The 18,507-nt window shown below is 37.9% G+C and overlaps 2 protein-coding genes across 2 annotated transcripts; both read right to left on the reverse strand.

Moving 5' to 3' along the window:
* Nucleotides 1-729: 729 nt before the first annotated feature.
* On the reverse strand, nt 730-4,414 carry LOC146485043 (caspase-7-like). Its single transcript, XM_085103999.1, has 2 exons — nt 3,939-4,414; nt 730-2,657 (listed from the first exon to the last, which is right to left on the reverse strand). The coding sequence occupies exons 1-2, from the start codon at nt 4,315-4,317 to the stop codon at nt 2,302-2,304; spliced, it is 735 nt and encodes a 244-aa protein (XP_084960125.1). The 5' UTR covers nt 4,318-4,414; the 3' UTR covers nt 730-2,301.
* A 2,637-nt stretch (nt 4,415-7,051) lies between these two features.
* LOC146485044 (caspase-3-like) lies at nt 7,052-17,928 on the reverse strand. The gene is made up of 4 exons (XM_085103998.1): nt 17,560-17,928; nt 16,224-16,292; nt 8,781-9,254; nt 7,052-7,493 (listed from the first exon to the last, which is right to left on the reverse strand). The coding sequence occupies exons 1-4, from the start codon at nt 17,834-17,836 to the stop codon at nt 7,105-7,107; spliced, it is 1,209 nt and encodes a 402-aa protein (XP_084960124.1). The 5' UTR covers nt 17,837-17,928; the 3' UTR covers nt 7,052-7,104.
* Nucleotides 17,929-18,507: the final 579 nt, after the last annotated feature.

Raw genomic sequence — 18,507 nt, forward strand, 5'->3', positions numbered from 1 at the left:
ACATGTTAATCGATGCAACGCCGTCCAACATTGTTGAAGTTGCACTCGTTTGACCACCATGTTGCACGAAGTTTGATTTCCATCAAACATCTTCTGAAGTCCAACATTTCTTTTTTCCTCAGGTGCGAACAACAATGTTGAATTAGTTTGGCCACCATGTTCAACACTGTGCGATCATTTGGCCGGGCCTTGACGGATGGAATCGCAGAATTTACGAGCTTTTGTTGGTCTTCCGCAAATGTTAACCAGCGCTATTTTGCACTTTAAACACACCCAACTTCACGGTGATATTTTACAACTCTACCAATATATCTTTTTCTGATCAGTAACGCTCAAAAGCCGTTGACTATCATCGCACTTACCTGCATCTTATAAAACGGGTTTAATACTTCACCCTCCTCTTAATGGCCTCTATGTGCACATACACATGCTAGCATCGAGTGCAAAAATTCCCTTCGCTTCTCCCTTCTTCTCATATTTATAAGGACACCTCAAACTCCATTCAAAATGTTTTATTTCTTAAATAGACATCGATTTATTTCAAGCACAACAAAGCTATTACCAGTGGTAAATCGACAGAAGGCGAGGGGGCCGATATTGTTTCATATTCTGAAAGATTTTCAGTCTAGGTCCCTGTGTTTAACACTGGGTACCCCACCTTACACAAAGTCCTGGATTCTTCACTGATTACTGTCATTATTATAGTATTTGAGGGTAATTTACTACAACTGACTACTAATTAGCTCAGAATTTATTGACCTTGTTGGAAAACTTTAAAAGGTACAATTAGGATTATTTTTATTTCACCAATATAAAAAGCAAGTTGCACAAAATCAAAACATATTTTCACACCAAGCAGCTTAGCTAACCTTGCCAATTTTTTGAACTTGTGAGTTGTCCATATATACTTTATAAAGGAACGGAAGAGACTCTGCTGCGATTTTGTTGCAATAACTTGACTAACTGCAATAGGTTCAAGTGGATTGTGGTTTTCATGAAATACATCAAACAAGAGGAAGAGTGCTTCATACAATTTCCGAACACAGAGAAATAGTTTGAAAAAAACGAGGCCAAGCGGAGTTTTTAAACCAACTTCGAGGTGTTTGGAAATAGGATGAACCACTCTTTAGAATGTTTGATATAGTTTCTCAAACTATTAATAATTCTTGGAGACAATCAAAGCAAAAGTTCACCAAATTTTACGATAATAAAGAACACTTTTCCAAACCTCCTTCGCAACAGTGATTCCTTTGTTTTCTCTTCGTGAATTATTAATGAGTTTGAGAATGACCTCTAGCATGTAAGCAAGTTAACTTCAGGACGGCGAGCTTGTTAAGGGTACAGTAACCAGTTACCATTGCACTAAGTTTATACTATTGTGATACAGAATGCCACACTGATATAACTACTTTCAACAAAACTGCCACAAAAACAAATGTCAAAAACATGATACCATCAAGACCTGCTCTTCACTATGAAAACACAGTTGAATCAGCAAAAGCAAATGCGTGAAAAGAAAGAACACTTTCCTCATGCCTGTTTCAAAATTTTCATGCTTGCCTTCGAGCCTGGAACAAGCTACAAGATGACAGTACTGTCACTGTTAGATGCAGCAAACATTTTGCTCTTTTCCGTGCAAAAAGCCAAGAAGGACTGCACACAAAACTTTGATCTACGACCCTATAACTTATTAAACTTGTCTCGTTATAGATGCTTCCTATATGAATCACAAATATACCTTTCCTCACCAATACAGCAGACTGCCAATATCTTGAACACTCAAGAGAAAGGAGAACTGGTTTGGCAAAAACGGGACTTCATTATAATCAAGATTCCATTACTGCACATCAGCAGCCAAACGAATAATAATTGAAGGGCTGAGAACATGACTGACCCAAATGACCTTTCAGTTTTGTTGCCGGTTTGAGCTCAAATTCACCCGAGTTTTTGCATGCGGCAATGAATTCCTTCAGGAAACATTGCTCCAATGATTTATCCGCTGCTCTGCACTTCGTTTGCAATAAAAACTTATCATTATGGGCAAGATTTCCGTTTTTATCACAAAACGAAAAGTAAAGCAGCGAATAAAAGATTGCAGCAACGATCCTAAAGGAATCCAAGGCCACATACAAGAACTCCGGTGAATCTGAGCAAAAACAACGAAAAGCGATCGGAAAAAATCATTTAGATCAGTTATGCTCTCAGCCTGGTTGGAGACAGCAGACGTCCACTGTATACAAAAGCACTGCTTCATTCAAGACTGATCACCTAGCTAGTTTAAAACTACATTGTCCTTGACTTTTAATTCTGCTCCATGATGTTTTCAGGGAAGAAATACAGTTCCTTGCGCAGCATTGAAACAATGCTGGAGACTTGTCTCTTGCTGTCGGAGTAGTAATCGCCGGTTCTCGACTTGTACGTGGACACCATGGCATTGACCCTGGTCAGCATGCGCAGGAGATCCATGTGTGCGGCATTTTCTTCCAACACCTTTGTCAGGGACTGGATGAACCAGGAACCATTCACGGAGTTCCTCCACGAGTAGTAGCCAGGCACGGTGGAGTAAGCGTAAACAAAGTCAGCCTCTGCCGGGACAGACACTTTGCTGCCAGCCTGAGGAGCATCTGTTACGTCCATCCCATCCATGTACTCATGGCCTTGAAATCAGAAAGGTTTAAATGTTACTACAGAAAAACAAAACTTCACCATACACAGAAAGATAGTGTTTAAATCAGGTCATCAGAGTTAAAATTAAACCCGCGACAAGTCAGACATTTTGCAACCCAATTTTGCTAGCAGAAACATGTATCACCATCTACGAATTCAGCTAAATTTACCGCCTGCTTTCTCTGAAACTGATGACATTCTAGTAAGAATTGAACCGACATTAGCCACCTACATGTACTCCAAAACGTATTGAAAACCCTGTGCACGTCAGGTTAATTTTCACCATTATGTTTAGTTATACATCACTGGTCCCGTTTTTAGCTAAAATTCCGACCCATCTACAAGATTACTGACACTCCATTTATTGATATTCAGGGCTGTTTAACCCGTTTCATTAGGCCATTTTGTCTTACTGGTTTTAAAAAATAGCCATTTGTGCCCTAAGACAAAGGGTTAGTTTCAAAAGCGTCGATGGGGGAGTGGAAAATAATGTTTGGTGTTATCAACAGAGTATAATAACGTAATTTGGCCAACGCAAAGAGATTCGAGTGCTGATGTTTGTGCACCAATAGCACAGTTCCACTGCTAACTACATAAACCACATATAAACAGTTCCTTGAATTGCTCTGATGAAGGGTTAACACGCTCCACTGCTCACTATGTGAACCACACAGTCCCTTGAATCGCTCTGAAGAAGGGCTAACGCTCGAAACGTCAGCACTCAAATCTCTTTACGGTGGCCAAATTACCTTACTTTGATAAAACCAAACATTCATTTCTTCCCTGATAAGGCAACAAACAGGAATAGACCCTTCTCCAAAATGGTGGCCGGAAATTCAAATTAGTTAAAATTAAAAACGTATACCAGCACTAGAAAGAGCACTTTTACTTTAGTAACCCTGCAAAGTTTCAGCATATCAGGTGAAATATCAGCTGGGAAAATATGAGTTGAAAAATGAAAAATTTACAGACGTTTGTATGACTGGGGGTATGACGTATACCCCCAGTCATACAAACGTCTGTAAATTTGTCAAATTTCGTCTTACATTTCCTAAGCTGATATAACAGCTAATACGCTGAAACTTTGCAAGGTAACCAAAGTAAAGGTGCTCTTTCCAGTGCTAGCATCAGTGCAATTTTAACTCATTCAAATCTGCTGCCGCCATTTTGGAGAAGGGTCTACTGGGGTCCCATCAAAACACCCACTAACAAGGCAAAAAAATCCCAAACATTGCACCCTAAATATTTGAAAATTACCGCGTTGAACGTACCCTGACATGCCTGGAAGAAAAACATCTTGGGCTTTCCAACCAAAGTAGCGCAATCTTTAAAGACTGAGGTCAGATCTTTGATGGAAATGGTGCCATCTGTGCCATAAATCACTCCTTCCTCACCATGTGTTAGGATGGAGAAGATAAAAGCGTCATAATAAGAGTGATTGGTTGTTGCCATTTCCTTTGTTATCCTTCTGATCTCGGCTTTGGTCTGGTTATGGTGAACTCTGACATCAAACTTGAGGGACTTGAGCACTTTCTCCAGGGCGTTGCAGTCAACATCAGTGCCATTGCGAGGATAACGGTCCATTCCTGAGGATCTGAGGAAATTCTTGTTGTTGATGATGACAGCAATTCCTCTTGTCGAGTGACTCATTTTATAAATTGTCTCGCTGTCAACAGTTTGTGGGGAAGGCTTAGCAACTGAACCCCCACCTCCAAACGAGAAAAGCTTGGCATCAGCTTCATCAATTTCTACAAATTCAAGGAAAATTTTAAACTCAATAAATACCTTAATTCTCAGGGGAGGGGGGGGGGGGGGGTCTTTCACAAGACTTCTGGGACGAGTTGCATAAAACTTAACGGCCGACGTAAATGCTATCGTCAGACGTTAAAACACTGAATGTGACTGGGCTGAAGGTCTGGCATTAGCAGTTACGCCCAACGTTAAATTTTATGCAAGTCACCACTGGTGACCCACACAGCCAGGGCTTACCCTGGGGTCAATTCAATAAAACTTTTAGTTTACCAGCTGGGCAGTTAGTTTGACAAGCCTACAGGAAAACTAACCCAATGATTAGTTCAGAAACTAATTGAAAACTCATTGGTAAAGACTTCTAACAATGTTAAGGGGACTCATGTTGTGCATTCTATTAAATTGGTCCCTGGTTGCTGTTGCATAGAGCAACTAAAAGTATTGCTACTCCCTCCTGGATGGGACATCGGCCCATTGCATGGTTACCCCTACCAGGTGCTTTGCCAATACCCATGATTAAACCTGAACTATGAGAGACAACATGATGCTTGTTTTCTTGTCTAAGAAAATTCCCAAAGGCACCTTTTGTAATCACATCAGTTTGAAGATGCATTGTTTCTTATGACAATGATAGGGAAAGAAATCAAAACATGGGTAAGGGTGGACATGACAAAAACTTATGAAATAGAAAACCAGAATGAATTTCCAACAAAAGAAGGACTAAAAATGACGCGCACGGAATTATTAATTTGATTCTACAAACTACAATACTCATTTAACGATATTAAAAATTGCAGGACTTTGACAAAGCCAAATGAGTGACTACCACCACTTGCAGCAAATAAAACTTAACAATGGTAAAGATAGAATCACAGTATTTTGTATGTGTCGTGTAAGGCTAATAAAAAAAAATTGAAAAAAAATTCAACTAATGTACAACGCTGAGTTCGGGAATCGAACCTGGGCCAAATTGGTGGGAAGAGAGTGCTCTCACCACTGCGCCACCCCTGCTCCCCCCTGACATTTTCATGACTATTCACTGGTCACCACAAATCCATTTTCGCCGACCACCAATAAGACAAAACTCATGGCAATAAAGCCAACATTGAAGCAACAGAAATCAAATCATTCATAAATATTTTTTGAAACAACATTACCTTTACCAACAAGGAAACTTTTTCGCACACCTTGTGGCAAGACAACAATAAAATTCCCCGACTTTTCCCTGAAGCTGAGGTAGAATTTAGAATTTTTCCTGATTTGACACAAAATTCCAACTTTTCCCTGACCTTGAAAAAATGCCATTTTTGCTGACCGCGGCAACCCTGAGCTACAATCGTGGACAAAACGGTTGAGAAAACGTACCCTTCCAAGCGTTTTTACAAGTAAACAATCGAACGACCCTGTTTCCCCCGCCCCCCTCCCCCGACTCAATGTTGTTTGGTGGGTCATGAACAGTTTCCCGGCAATCAGCACTTCCCAAATCAACATTGTATAGGGGGAAGGGGGGAGGGAGAACTAACTGGTAGAAATTCAAGGGGAGGAATAGTAAATAATAATTGTTTTTTGTGGGCCGCGTTCAGATTTCTTAATGAGATTTGTCCACGATTGTAGCAGCAATGTAAACAATTATTTGACCGCATGAGAGTTCACATTCAATAGAACACAGAATGAAAAAGAGTTTTCTTAAGACCCCACTTTTTATTTTCTTGCAACTGTTAACAGCCTCCAGTTGTGATGTCCCTATTTCTAAACTTTGTACTACTTTTAACATATTATTTTATAAACTTGCATCTTCCATAGATATAACACCATTACTTTTAAATAAATACATATTGTTATAAACTTTACAAATATTACAAATAAAATAAAATACCAAAAATAAATTGCAATCCATTATAGTAACCAAACCCATAACAAATTTCATCCATTTCATTTTCAACCTCATTCAAAAACACAGAAAGTGGATGAGGGTGCTAATAATGTTTTAACTGATTTTTTAACAAAATAACTGTTTTGCTTAAAGTGAGCAAATAACATTAATTATTTTCTATATAAAATCTATTTTGTAAAATATTATCATAAGATTATGGTAATACATGTCTGATTGCAGATCTGATTATCTCAACTAAATATTCTCATTTAAAGGTGAATCCTCTCGTAGAGATCACAAGTTAGTATGTAACCGTTTTCGCCGCAGTTGAAGGGCTGAGATCAGCACCATACAACCCTTGTTTGTTACATTTTAGGTCATTTTTCCTTTTGCTCTGGTCTGCCCTTCCTCCCCCCCCCCCCCCCCCCCTTTTTTGCATGTGACCTGCAATTACACATATTTACTCCCAAAACAATGTTATTTTTTGCCTCTTTCAGCTATTACTTTCAAGAACAATTTCTTGAAAAGGCACTTTTTAACAATGTGGCATCCTTTGTGGTCAAAAACAACAAAGGACAGGAAAGAAGCTAGAGTTGTATGGCAAAAAAACTTTTCCAGGTTGACTGTCATTTTGTTGAAAAGTAGGCATGGAGAAAACATAGGGCAATGAATAAATAGTTATTGTGGGCCACATGCTTTCCAATTTTTTTTGTATATCTTATATTTTTGGCCTGATAAAGGTAGACGTGATTTTACTTAGGAACCATTCAACAATAAATATGTCAAATGCAACCCCACAATAAAAGTAACTCTATTCAATTCACTTTACATAAGTCAGTGTCTTGTTCCTCTTTGTTCCGTTCTCCAAGATTCTCAGGGAAGAAGTATAGATCTTTTGTCAGCATGGACACAGTGCTGGACACCTGCCGCTTGTCCCGAGCAACAGGGTGCCGTGACTTGAATGTCGATATCAGCGCATTAACTCTGGTTAGCATTTGTAGGATATCCATGCAATAGGCATTCTCTCCAAACACCTTTATTATTGCCTGAACAAACCAGGATCCACCTACATTGTTTCTCCACGAGTAGTAGCCAGGGACGGTGGAGTAAGCAAAGATGAAATCGGCCTCCACTGGGATGGTCACTTTTGTAACAGTCTGCTCTGGTGAATCAGGGACGTCCATTCCATCCATGAATTCCTGACCTTGATAATAATCATGAAAAATATTAGTTCAACAACCATTCACCTTCAACTGTGTAAAAGCTTTTTTTGAAAAAATCACAAGAACGAAATTATTTTCACGGAAGCCTTCAATGATAATTTGAAGGTCCATCCACACTAATGCATATACAATTACATTTTGATATCTTTTGGCCTTTTATGCATCCACACTAAAACAATCTTATTTCTAAAAAAAAGCAGTCATCAAAAGAGTTCACCAAAGCGAAGAAGTTTGAAAACAGATACCTATCACATAAATATGGACAGCAAAGACAGAGGCTCTTGAAAATGGCAGCGCTTATATTTATCGCATGCACAGGTGACTGTTGTAACATTTCTTTGAATGTTTTAGTGCAGATGGGGGGAACCTTACAAACATGGAGCTTTCCATGTGTCTTTGGTAGAGCAAAAATGGGGCGTTTTGAAAACACCTTACTGTGGACAGAGCCTGAATTAGTTGGTGCCCATTCTGGATTAGTGTAATCACACTTTGAACAACCAAAAGACGAACCAGTATCCCCTTGTTCCCAGTCGATCCACAAGTTTGCCTTGTCAAGTGGAGATTTTGAGAAAATGTGGTACACTAGGGGTTACACTTGTACCATCAGCACAATATAATTTTCAACCGGTGTGTACTTCTACGAGACTTCAACTGAATGAAAATGCAAACCCATGGTACTTCCCCTTTACAGTGAAGCCAGTAAAACCTTCCTGACAAGAATACAATAATCTGTTCTTAAAATTAGTCCAAATTTTTCTTGAATTAAGGCATGTTTTCCTGTATCAGGCACATAAGAATTTGACAGGTTTTCCAATTCGCTCAGAAATCTGTCATCCCTACGGCTGTATGAGGGTTTCTTTTTCTCTCATTTCTGTTTCCTATCAGCTATTTCAAGTGTATCAGGTTTTAGAACATAAACAAAGGAGAGCATGTGTTTTAGAACTCAAGTAGCATTGAAAGAAGCTAGCTGTGTAGACAAAACAAGTGTAAAACTTAAAAAAAAAACAAAAAAAAGAAACAGATTTCCACTGGCATATGGGCCAGGCAAATTCAGAAAGCTGTCAAATTCTCACTTGCCATTGCAGGAATCCATCCATGATCCATTGAAACTTCAATCTAAATTAATTTACATTGCTGATTCAAAGGGCAGGTTATTGAAATGAATAATGTAATCAGTACTGCAAGAATTTTATCCCTGGCTGGGACATTTCACCTGGCTTCAAACTGAATGTAATTTGAACGTTATTACTTTTATTAACACATTGTACCTTGACAAGCCTGGAAAAAGAAGACCTTTGGTTTTCCAGCCAATGTCTCGCTGTGTTTAAACCTGGAGGTTATCTCCCTGATGGAAATGGTGCCATCTGTTCCATAAACCAAACCCTCTTCACCATGCGACAAAATAGCAAACATAAAGGCATCATACTTGGAATGGTTAGACGTTGCCATCTCTACTGCTATCCGTCGTATTTCAGCTTTGGTTCGATTGTTGTAAACTTCCACCTTAAACTGCAACTTCTTAAACAGCTTCTTCAGCGCTTCGCGATCCACGTCTGTGCCCTCGCGCGGTGATAAATGCTGCCCTGATGATTCAAGGAAGTTCTTGTTGTTGATGATGACTGCAATACCTCTGGGTGTACTAGTCATTTTGTACATTGTCGTCACATCAAGCTGTTTTGTTGCACCGTTTACATTATAACTTCCACGTCTATTAAATGGGTGATCAGTCTGATCACTATGCTCTGAAAATAAAAATACAAATAAGAAAACATTGACATTACACCTTTTGTTTCAAGGTCTCAAAAAAAAAAAAAAAAAAAATCAATTGACCAGGGTTGAACTTGAGGGAGAAGGACCTCAGGCCAAGGTGCACCAGTTGAAATATTATTTAACTATTATTTATTTATTATTTTTTGAGCAATTCTGGACCAAATCTCCCACTCTCAGTAGTGAAAAATTTGGTACAATCCAGTTCAAATCCCTTTCTGTAGATACATAATGGGATCCATAATTGTTTTAAATTGTGAAAGACAAATGTACCCTTGCATAGAAACAGAAAAAGAGTTAAAATGCCTAGCATTTGTTCATGGCCCCCTTTGGGGCTTAAATTTATTTTAATATATCCTAAAGTTTGAGTGTACAAAGAGGGTTTTCTGCTTGTAAAAAGGGTGTTTCCAATATATTACATGGTTGTTTTGGGTATTAGTGGAAGGGTTTTCGGCAAGACTGGAATAAACTTGTGCATTTTTGCATTAAAATCAAAATTGCTCCAGATAAGCTCTATTTTGGCACCAGTTACCATATGGGACACCAAGTAACGTATTTTGGTTTCAAGAAAAATGCCAACTGAACATAAAATAGCTTTTTACTTTAATTTCTAGAAGATGCAAGTGACCTTCACAAAGGAGAAACCAAAATACGCCCATGCCAGTCTTGCCGCAAACTCTTCAATTACGAGCTAAATCTTAACTGCAAATAGGTTGTGTTCTTCACAGTATTAAATTGAACCCAGGTTTAAAAAGCAAATGGAAGAATGGTTATCAAACACAGAGCAGGCAGAGAGAAATAATATTTATTTCAGCAAAATTGATGTTAATTTACGTCAATTCCTTGAAAGCATCTACTTTGGTGGCATTGAAAAAGTAGCATTATGGCCTGGTTTTTCAAAGCAGGATTAGCTGATCCAGGATACATATTTCATTAACTTTAAATTTGATTTTAAAGTTTATCATGTTATTGTCATTTTAACATGCCAAATAATTGCCATCTCAACAGGTTAAATCAAAATCTAATCCCAGATTAACATTAATTAAACCTTATCAAATCATTCTTGTCATACGTTTTAGAACTTCAAATGCAGGTTTTAACAAGAGCAAAAGAAACCTTGGTCAGGTCAAAATCTAATCCTGGATTTACATTAATCAGCTTTCAAACAAACAGACCAAGAAGGCTTCACATATTGGTCCCGGCAATCTCCAACGTAACTTAGCAAATCCAGGTTACTCTGTACCTAGGGGTGTACACACAAAGAGTTATCCAAAAGCAAAATACCCAATTTTTTGTTACAATGTCAAAATATAGATTTTCAAGCAGATTGGTGATAAGAAATGGGCTTTTAGCCAGAAACTGAAAAATGGACTAACTTGCAAATTTTCCTTGAAATTGTTTAGAAGATGTTGTTTATGTATATGTGTTCATAGGACAAGGTCATCCACTCAGACACCTTGCTCACTATAAGTATGATCAGGGGTGAGAACTTCACATTAGGGAAAACATTTTATTGATGAGCCACCAAATTGTGAGTATAAAAGCAAACATTTTAACCTGGACTGAACTGGTTTTGAATTTGAACAAATGGACCTTGAAGCCATGTTATCTAAGATACTGTGGTTATTGATTTCAAAATCAGCTCAAAGAATTAATAGTATGTGTATTTTAAAATGTACAAAGAAAGGAATCAAAACACTTACCTCATGTTTTATGTATCCTGAGTCACAAAATATTGTCAAATTTCCAGAGATCCTGCTTTTCACACCACTACACATAACTTTTATTCTAGACAGTAGCACAAAGTCAAGGAGCGACGTGGAATTGTTGATGAGCAAGCGGATAAAAACTCAAAGTATCAAAAATATGTTGAAGAAGGCACTCCCTTGTAACAGCCATATAACAACTCGAATGGTTGGGCTTGTACACTGTAAATGACTCAGATGTCAGACCATTATGCTGGTTAAGATCTGGCATGCTGAATTGACAGATCGATGATGTAGTTGATTCAGTTCAGATGACTGCACTTCTCACAGCAGCAGAAGACAGTTGGCCTTGACAAACATCAAACATTTGTCTTTGATAATACACATTTTACACAAGAGTTGACAGTATGTGCCACCAAGCTTCAAATTTGAATCTTGCAAATTTTCAAAGATAACCAAATTCTGTTTGGTTTTTGGACTTCAGAATTTTTTCAGTCACCACCAGCAGGCTTTTAGCCAGGCGGCCGTCCAGCCGTCCAAAGGACGGCCACTTCTCAGAAATGGGAGATTTTCGACGGCCTGTTTTGGGCGGCCATTTACGAATTTCTGTGCTTAATAAAACTTACATTCCTTTTTGTTCTCAAGAGTTGTTTTAGTGTTGCTGTCGTATTTTTTCTTCTATATTAACACTTTATTAGCGAGTTTCCTTTCTGTTTTATCAAATGAATTAATGTTGAGCGAAGCGATTGTCGCTGTTCAGTGATATTGGCTTACCAAGTCGTCCCCAGGCTACTTTGCCGGCTGCTATAAATAAGTACGCACGTTGGTGATTATTTAAGAGGATATGAGTCTTGTCTACGCCAGGATTCCAAGCTAGAGTATTTTTCGACTGCCAACCGCGAAGAATATAAAATCCAAATAACGCACAATTTAGGCCCATAAGCAGCTCGACAGTTTAGGCCTTATATTGGTTTATTAGACTGAGTTACAGTTGTAATTGAGTAGATTTGTTTTCTTCGAAAAGGTCTTAGGCTTTGCGCTACCAATTGTCTGAATATAAATAATGACTACACAACACATAAATTAAAGTTCTTTACTGAAAATAATAAAAGATGTTGCATTTCTGAGATTGGGAGACTGGCACTTGTAGACCAGAATGCAGTTCGACCAACAAAGCCACGCATATCTGTTCTTTCGTGTAAATCATAGCTTGACAACTTCAAATTTCAATCACTCTTCATAACAACTGGCCAGAGTTCCTGTCTCAAATATAATTCAATGTTAAACAAGGTAAGTTGAGGAAAGGATAGCTTAGTAAAATTATCAAGGAAAAACAGCGGTTTAATAGGTAAATTGAAAGACGTTTACAGTTGCCGGAATCGCAGAAATCACGTCTAACAGGCTTCAATTTTTCAAAATTTTCTGGGGGAGCATGCCCCCAGACCCCCCTAGGAGCATGGCGCCTGCGGCACCATGCTATGTGGGCCTTCAGCCCACACAAAATTTGGACTCCCACTTTCAAAATCCTGGCTAAAAGCCTGACCCCCAGTGAAATCAAGTATGGCATCCTCTAGATCCAGTAAGAAAAGCAACCTCCCTGTTTGTTTATGTGACTGTATCGCAGTAAACACTAACACTAGAGAAATGGCAAACACTAGAGAAGCGAAGAGAATTTCTATCTCTGGTTCAATGTTATAAGATAGCTTTTGGTATTGATCACCTCTCTTTCCCGGATTTCTTTGAGTTTGCCAAAAGTTCTCGTACAAGAGCTAGCCATGACTATAAATTTTACTTTAGAAGAGCAATTTGAAATTGCTACAGGAAATGGAATGACTTGCCAGGATATATTGTACATGCTGAACCATATCTGTTTTTAAGAGTAGACTTAAAATTTACTTGAATATTTATTGAATCAATAGCCATCAAAATATTATCTACAGCTGTAGTTCTAGAAATTTTAAAATATATTTGTAAGTTTTTAGTAAGGGAAATTGTTTTTATACAGGGTTAACCTCACGATTTCCCTATTCAGGATGTTTTTGTATTTGTGTTGAAGCGTCTTGAATAAAATGTTATGTTATGTTATGTTACGTTACGTTACGTTACGTTATGTTAACATACAGCTGTATAATGGTTTGAACATCAAAAGCAAGAAAAATTTATTATTATGGATGAGGGGGTTAGTTTCTAACCTTGGTGCTGGGTCAGTGGGGAGTGGAAACAAATGTTTGGTTTCATCAGCAGAGTTGATACTGAATAAAGGTAATTTGGCCACTATAAAGAGGTTCAAGTGCTGACATTTCAAGTGTTAGCGCTTCATCAGAGTGCAACAAAAAGGGCGAATGCTCGAAAAATCAGCACTCAAATCTCCTTACTGTGGCCAAAATAATTACCTTTAGTTATCAACTCTGTTGATAAAACCGAGCATTCAGGTAAATTATGATCATCAAAACCTAAAAATGACCATGTGGGAGGCTAGGCAACTGTAGTCATGAGAAGGACTGCACCCTTATTTTGTTTTCATAGGAACTGCATGATTCCTTTGACAGGCATGGAATAGAAACCAGCAAATCAAGTTTAAAGAATTATCCTTCACATTGATGATTGCATAGCAATTTCATTATATTAAAAGAACTAACGAACTTAGAGTGCTAAATACTTTGAATAATCTTGAGTGTTGCACATGTGCCATTTGGGCGGAATATAATTCCATGTATCCACCATTTTGTCTGAAGACTACCTTGGCAACTTTTTATGCAAACATATGCATGATTTGTATAATAAAAAAATATACAAAAACAACCCTTGTTAAGTTAGAACCATTTTGCAGCCCGTCAACAAACACCGGGAAAAGGGCCTCTGCTAGCAGGGAACTCTTCAGGAGATTAATGTCTGCACAGTTACTTTGAATTTGTTACGCGGGATGCCCTGAGGGGGCATACCGTGTCTAAAAACGGGTCGATTTCTTTTCTTTTTTTTTTCTTCCTCATAGCTACAAATCATTAAACTCTCCCCTCTCCTCTGTTCTGATTGTCTTCAACAACAGCAGGCCAATCAAAATCCATTCTTGTCGCTTATATCGCGAGGGAGGGGACCCACTCACCTCTACCTGTGTGACGTCAACGCATCATTTGATATATTTATTAAAGACGGATTAAATTGTCGCGCCATATTGTTAACGTGTTGTGGACTCAAGTGTGCCGTTTTCAAACGGAAATTTCACCATTTCGAAGCGGTAAATCGAAAGAATAACTTCTAAGAAGCACCCAACATTTAAAACGGTGGAAATTGGTGAGTTCCTGGCGAAGGAATCGTGCTTTGTTTGACAGTCTTAGACCACGATGCGAGACTGAAAAGAGGTCATTGAGAAGCTTATGTTATCGTAATGGAATTTCACCAACTTCCGCAGATAGTCTGAGTCGCGTAACACAAGGGAAACAACGTAACGCGATCGTCGTGACTCAAACTATTCCATTAGCAAGGATAGTTTTATCAATCGGCGAAGGATACAGTTGGAATAAATGAGTCAGCCCCAGCATCACACGTAATGCCAGTATAGCAGGCATCTTGTTTTTCAAGGAACTGAAAACTGGCCCTCCTAGAGGCATGTTCCCGATAAAAATGGACATATTCAGGTGAACTTTCCGAGTCTTCCTTGTCAACATCTCAGACATGCATTTTCTCCTTAATGTTAGAACTCTATATTTTTTAGCAAAGGAACCTTGAGAGAATTTGTTTGGATAGGAAGACATCACTTAAATTACCTTTGGACATCATTTTCTTTATCCTCACAACCAATACATTTGATGATGTACATTGTAGTCATAATGTAAGAAGAAATTACGTGATGGTCATTTTCGTGGCTAAATGAGTAAATAGACATACGGTGTACAACATAAATATGTGTAGAAATGTATGGAATGTGGGATTTGGACAATGGTGCTCTGATTTATTTGGCCTTTTATAGAGTACCCATCACTAAAGAAAAAACTTGCGAACTGATTTAAGAGATTTTTGTGGAAGGCCATTGTGTGTTTCTACAATGCATAATGTTTAGTGCGTGGTCATTTCAAAGTGGTAGCCTCCCAAAAAAACCATGTCACTGAATTTTGAGCACTTTGAAAACAATCAGAAGGTTGAAGAATTTGAGTTAATCAAAGAAGATATAATATTCATGAGAGATTGATGATATATTTCCCTAATTCTGAGCGTAGCAAATCAGGTTCAAAGAAATTTTTTTGAGTCAATGTCAGGAACCATCATTGGAGGAACCAGCACAGAAACAAAGCCAGATGTATACAGGCAAAGATTTGATGTCAGAAGAACAAACATGGTCAGCAACTACACTTTGAGGGATCGATGTAAGCTAATTTCGACTTGTGCAACATCAGATTCAATACCATTCAAGCCTGTTTGCTGCACATGTACGTGTAAAGCCTACTCTGCAATTTGTGACACTTAATTAATCATTAAAAGTTTAGTGACGGAAGCACAAAATTGCAGTAATCACATCACACTTTCTACAATGATTAAAGTGAGCGATTGTGATAATAAATAATAATATTATTATTACATGTATGCAACTGTGACATTACAAATTTTGCAACACAGTACAATACAGTAATATGTAATTAAAATAAGAATAGGTTATTTTCTGGTTTTCTTAAATATATTATATGAATCAACAGGGTTTGGTTGTAACGAATTTGCTATATAATTTACCAGCCCCACTTGTCCCTCAAGGAGTGGGATAAGTAGGATCTGCTACTAGAGGTGGTAGCCATTCACTCTGATTGGTGTAAATATACCATTTTAACACAAAACGGTGATGTGATTTCCACGAAAAATGAACCTAAGTGTGTTAATGATAATCTCTGGTGAAACTTTTCAAGGACTTTAAATTGAATTTTCAACCACACTAAGAGTAATTTTCAATAATAGTTAGTGTTATTGTCACAGTTAATGTAAACAGCATCATGTCCAATTGGAACTTGAAGCTAATTACAAGTAAATAACGGCAACTGAGCTTGGGAAAACATGCACAAGCTGGTCACAACAATGGTTGTTTTGTTTTGACATTTAATTCATTGAGAGATTGGCGAAAGATTCTATCCAATCACATAGCACTGTAATGCAAAACCTACAAGAAAATTCAACATTCTTTCAACACTCAGTTGAGGCCACTCTCAAAATAGTATTCAATTTAATTTGTACCTCCAGATAAACAATGTTTAGTACCTGAAGCACCTGCGCTGACTGGAATGGGCTTCTTGTCAGCTGGTCCATCCGTGCCTTCACTTGCTCTTCCTGATAAAAAAGTAATAGATACAGTTGTAATTTTTCTATCTGTCAAGCTTCAACTCAATTCTTAAAAGGGACCACTCGTGAACCATTCTGGCGTATTTTGGAAACAAAAATGCGGGAACTTGAAAAATGTTAGCAAGACATTTTCAATCCATTCCAAACTACTGCCTCTGGCCATCTAACCACTAATTTGACAGTTTTATTGCACTGGGGTGATAATTTCACCAAAATTAGACAATTGTTTTCTTGTTTCTGTTGACAGACAAACACTTTTGGGTTTCAAAAGGACATCAAAATTGTGTGATACTTCCTCCTTTAAATCTTGCCATGCAAATCAAAATAACAGTCAAGAATAAGAATATAGGAGAATTGAATGCATCAAATTTATTTTATTCTGTCTGGAATGAACCTCAATCAAATGCACTGAATTGAAAGGATTATTTTGTATGTCTAGTGAGAGACAAAATTTACAGACAAACAAAGTAATTAAGACATAGGCACACTTGCATGAAAATTTACCACAGCTGCGGGTGTTTGTCAAACCCCTCTTTTATCTACCAACTGGTAAAATTGTAATATGCTGACAAATGTACATTCACTATTCTGTCACAGTGAGCACAAATAGAGTGTTAGTCAGAAAATGTTTGCATATTAATTAAATGTTGGGACGGTGCAAAAATCTTGCAAAGCAGAAAAGAGTAACTGTTTCATCTGGAAAACTATGCAAACTAAGTTTAACTGTGATGTATACTTCAAATTTAATAAACACTATCAATATTGGTGACATCAAGCACTCGTCCATTGAACCGTAAATGGCTTTGACAAGTAAAGTAATTAAGCTTATTGACAGTTGACGGAATGTAATGCTCCTTTTCCAAGAAAGATAAAATTCCCGTTTAATAAGTGTGGGGTATAAGCGTAGATGACGAGCAGAAATGAGACACCTAAAAAAACCCTTCGCTAAACACTTTTGATTTTATTCTACCAGCTAGAAGTTTAATAATAAATTGCACGGAAACTCGGAAGCATATTATAAGCTTATCGCCAAATTAACCGACTCCAAATATATTACAAGAATTTCAAACGAAAGAAAAACATAAAAAGGCTTCTACTTTGATGGTGTTAAACCATAAGATTAAGCTATGTAGTAAAAATGTACGCAAATCATGTTATACTATGCAATGATAAAAATTTCACGCCAGCCCATTATAATTATATAACTTCACCTATATCAGCTTATCAAGTACTTCAATCAATACAACTAGCTCACCGTCTTCTTGAACCGGCCTCAGTAGTGCGTCTAAATGAGGAGAAACTTCACCCAAAATCTCACAGAATACGCGGAAAGCTCTGGGCCCTTTCCGCGGGAGTGTATCCAAGACGGTTTCCCCTCGTTCACGGGCAGTGGCTTTTGCGTTCACTTCGTCTTTATCATCTTCGCTGAAAATTTCCCTGGAGTAAAGCAGCGATGCGACTCTTTTCGCCTCTAGATCCTTCAGTAAGGCCTCCCTATTGATTCGCAATGCATTTCTGTCTTCTTCTTGCATATTGTCGACACAAACTCACGGGATTTGCTCATACGATACTCGTCAAGTTCTCTTTCCTCTTTCTCCGGCTGAAAACAGCGGTGACAAACTCCTTCCCAGTCTTTCCAGTCTCAACCGTCAACGAGTAACCAATCAAATCACCGTAAGTAGTTGTCACGTGAACCATTCATTATTTTTTACAGTCTGTACAATCTGGAAGTCGTCCAAACAGCTTTAGGTTCATGAAGTTCGAGAATTTACGGTAATTTTTTAATATAAAAGTACGAATTGCGGGGAATTCTAATACGTTACGTTTGACCGAAAGTCGAGACCATTAAGGGAGAGTTGTCCAGTGGTGTAATAGCTCACGGTAAGCTTAATTAAATTTTTGGCAATTCACTGCATGTTCCTCCTGGGCAAGTTTTCCTTGAACATCCACCCAAGAAAACTTGCTATAGTTTTTTACAGTATAAACTTACAAGGCATTCCATCAACCAAAGCATACGCTTGTTTAGAGATCCCTTTTCCTTATTAAATTACATTTAAACCTTCGTAAGACTTCAATACTTAACATGCTTGCACTTACCAGTTTAATTTTTTTTTTCAAGTTCTTGTTGGTGCTTATTATTCACTTATCTTGCGTATTATAAACTGTGCAATACAGAAGTCTTAACTTTTACCATAAACAAAAA

The sequence above is a fragment of the Pavona decussata genome, unplaced genomic scaffold (assembly GCF_977016875.1).
Source record: "Pavona decussata unplaced genomic scaffold, jaPavDecu1.1 SCAFFOLD_28, whole genome shotgun sequence".
Lineage (NCBI taxonomy): Eukaryota > Metazoa > Cnidaria > Anthozoa > Scleractinia > Agariciidae > Pavona > Pavona decussata.

What these genes read in the sequence shown, in the direction of transcription:
- LOC146485044 (XM_085103998.1), bottom strand. Translation starts at nt 17,836, where the DNA reads ATGCAAGAAGAAGACAGAAATGCATTGCGAATCAATAGGGAGGCCTTA. An exon ending in AGTCAGCGCAGGTGCTTCAG is followed by an intron (nt 9,255 to 16,223) that starts GTACTAAACATT and finishes TTTTATTTTCAG; the next exon opens with AGCATAGTGATCAGACTGAT. An exon ending in CTTTTTCCAGGCTTGTCAAG is followed by an intron (nt 7,494 to 8,780) that starts GTACAATGTGTT and finishes ATTATTATCAAG; the next exon opens with GTCAGGAATTCATGGATGGA.
- LOC146485043 (XM_085103999.1), bottom strand. Translation starts at nt 4,317, where the DNA reads ATGAGTCACTCGACAAGAGGAATTGCTGTCATCATCAACAACAAGAAT. An exon ending in TTTCTTCCAGGCATGTCAGG is followed by an intron (nt 2,658 to 3,938) that starts GTACGTTCAACG and finishes TCTGATTTCAAG; the next exon opens with GCCATGAGTACATGGATGGG.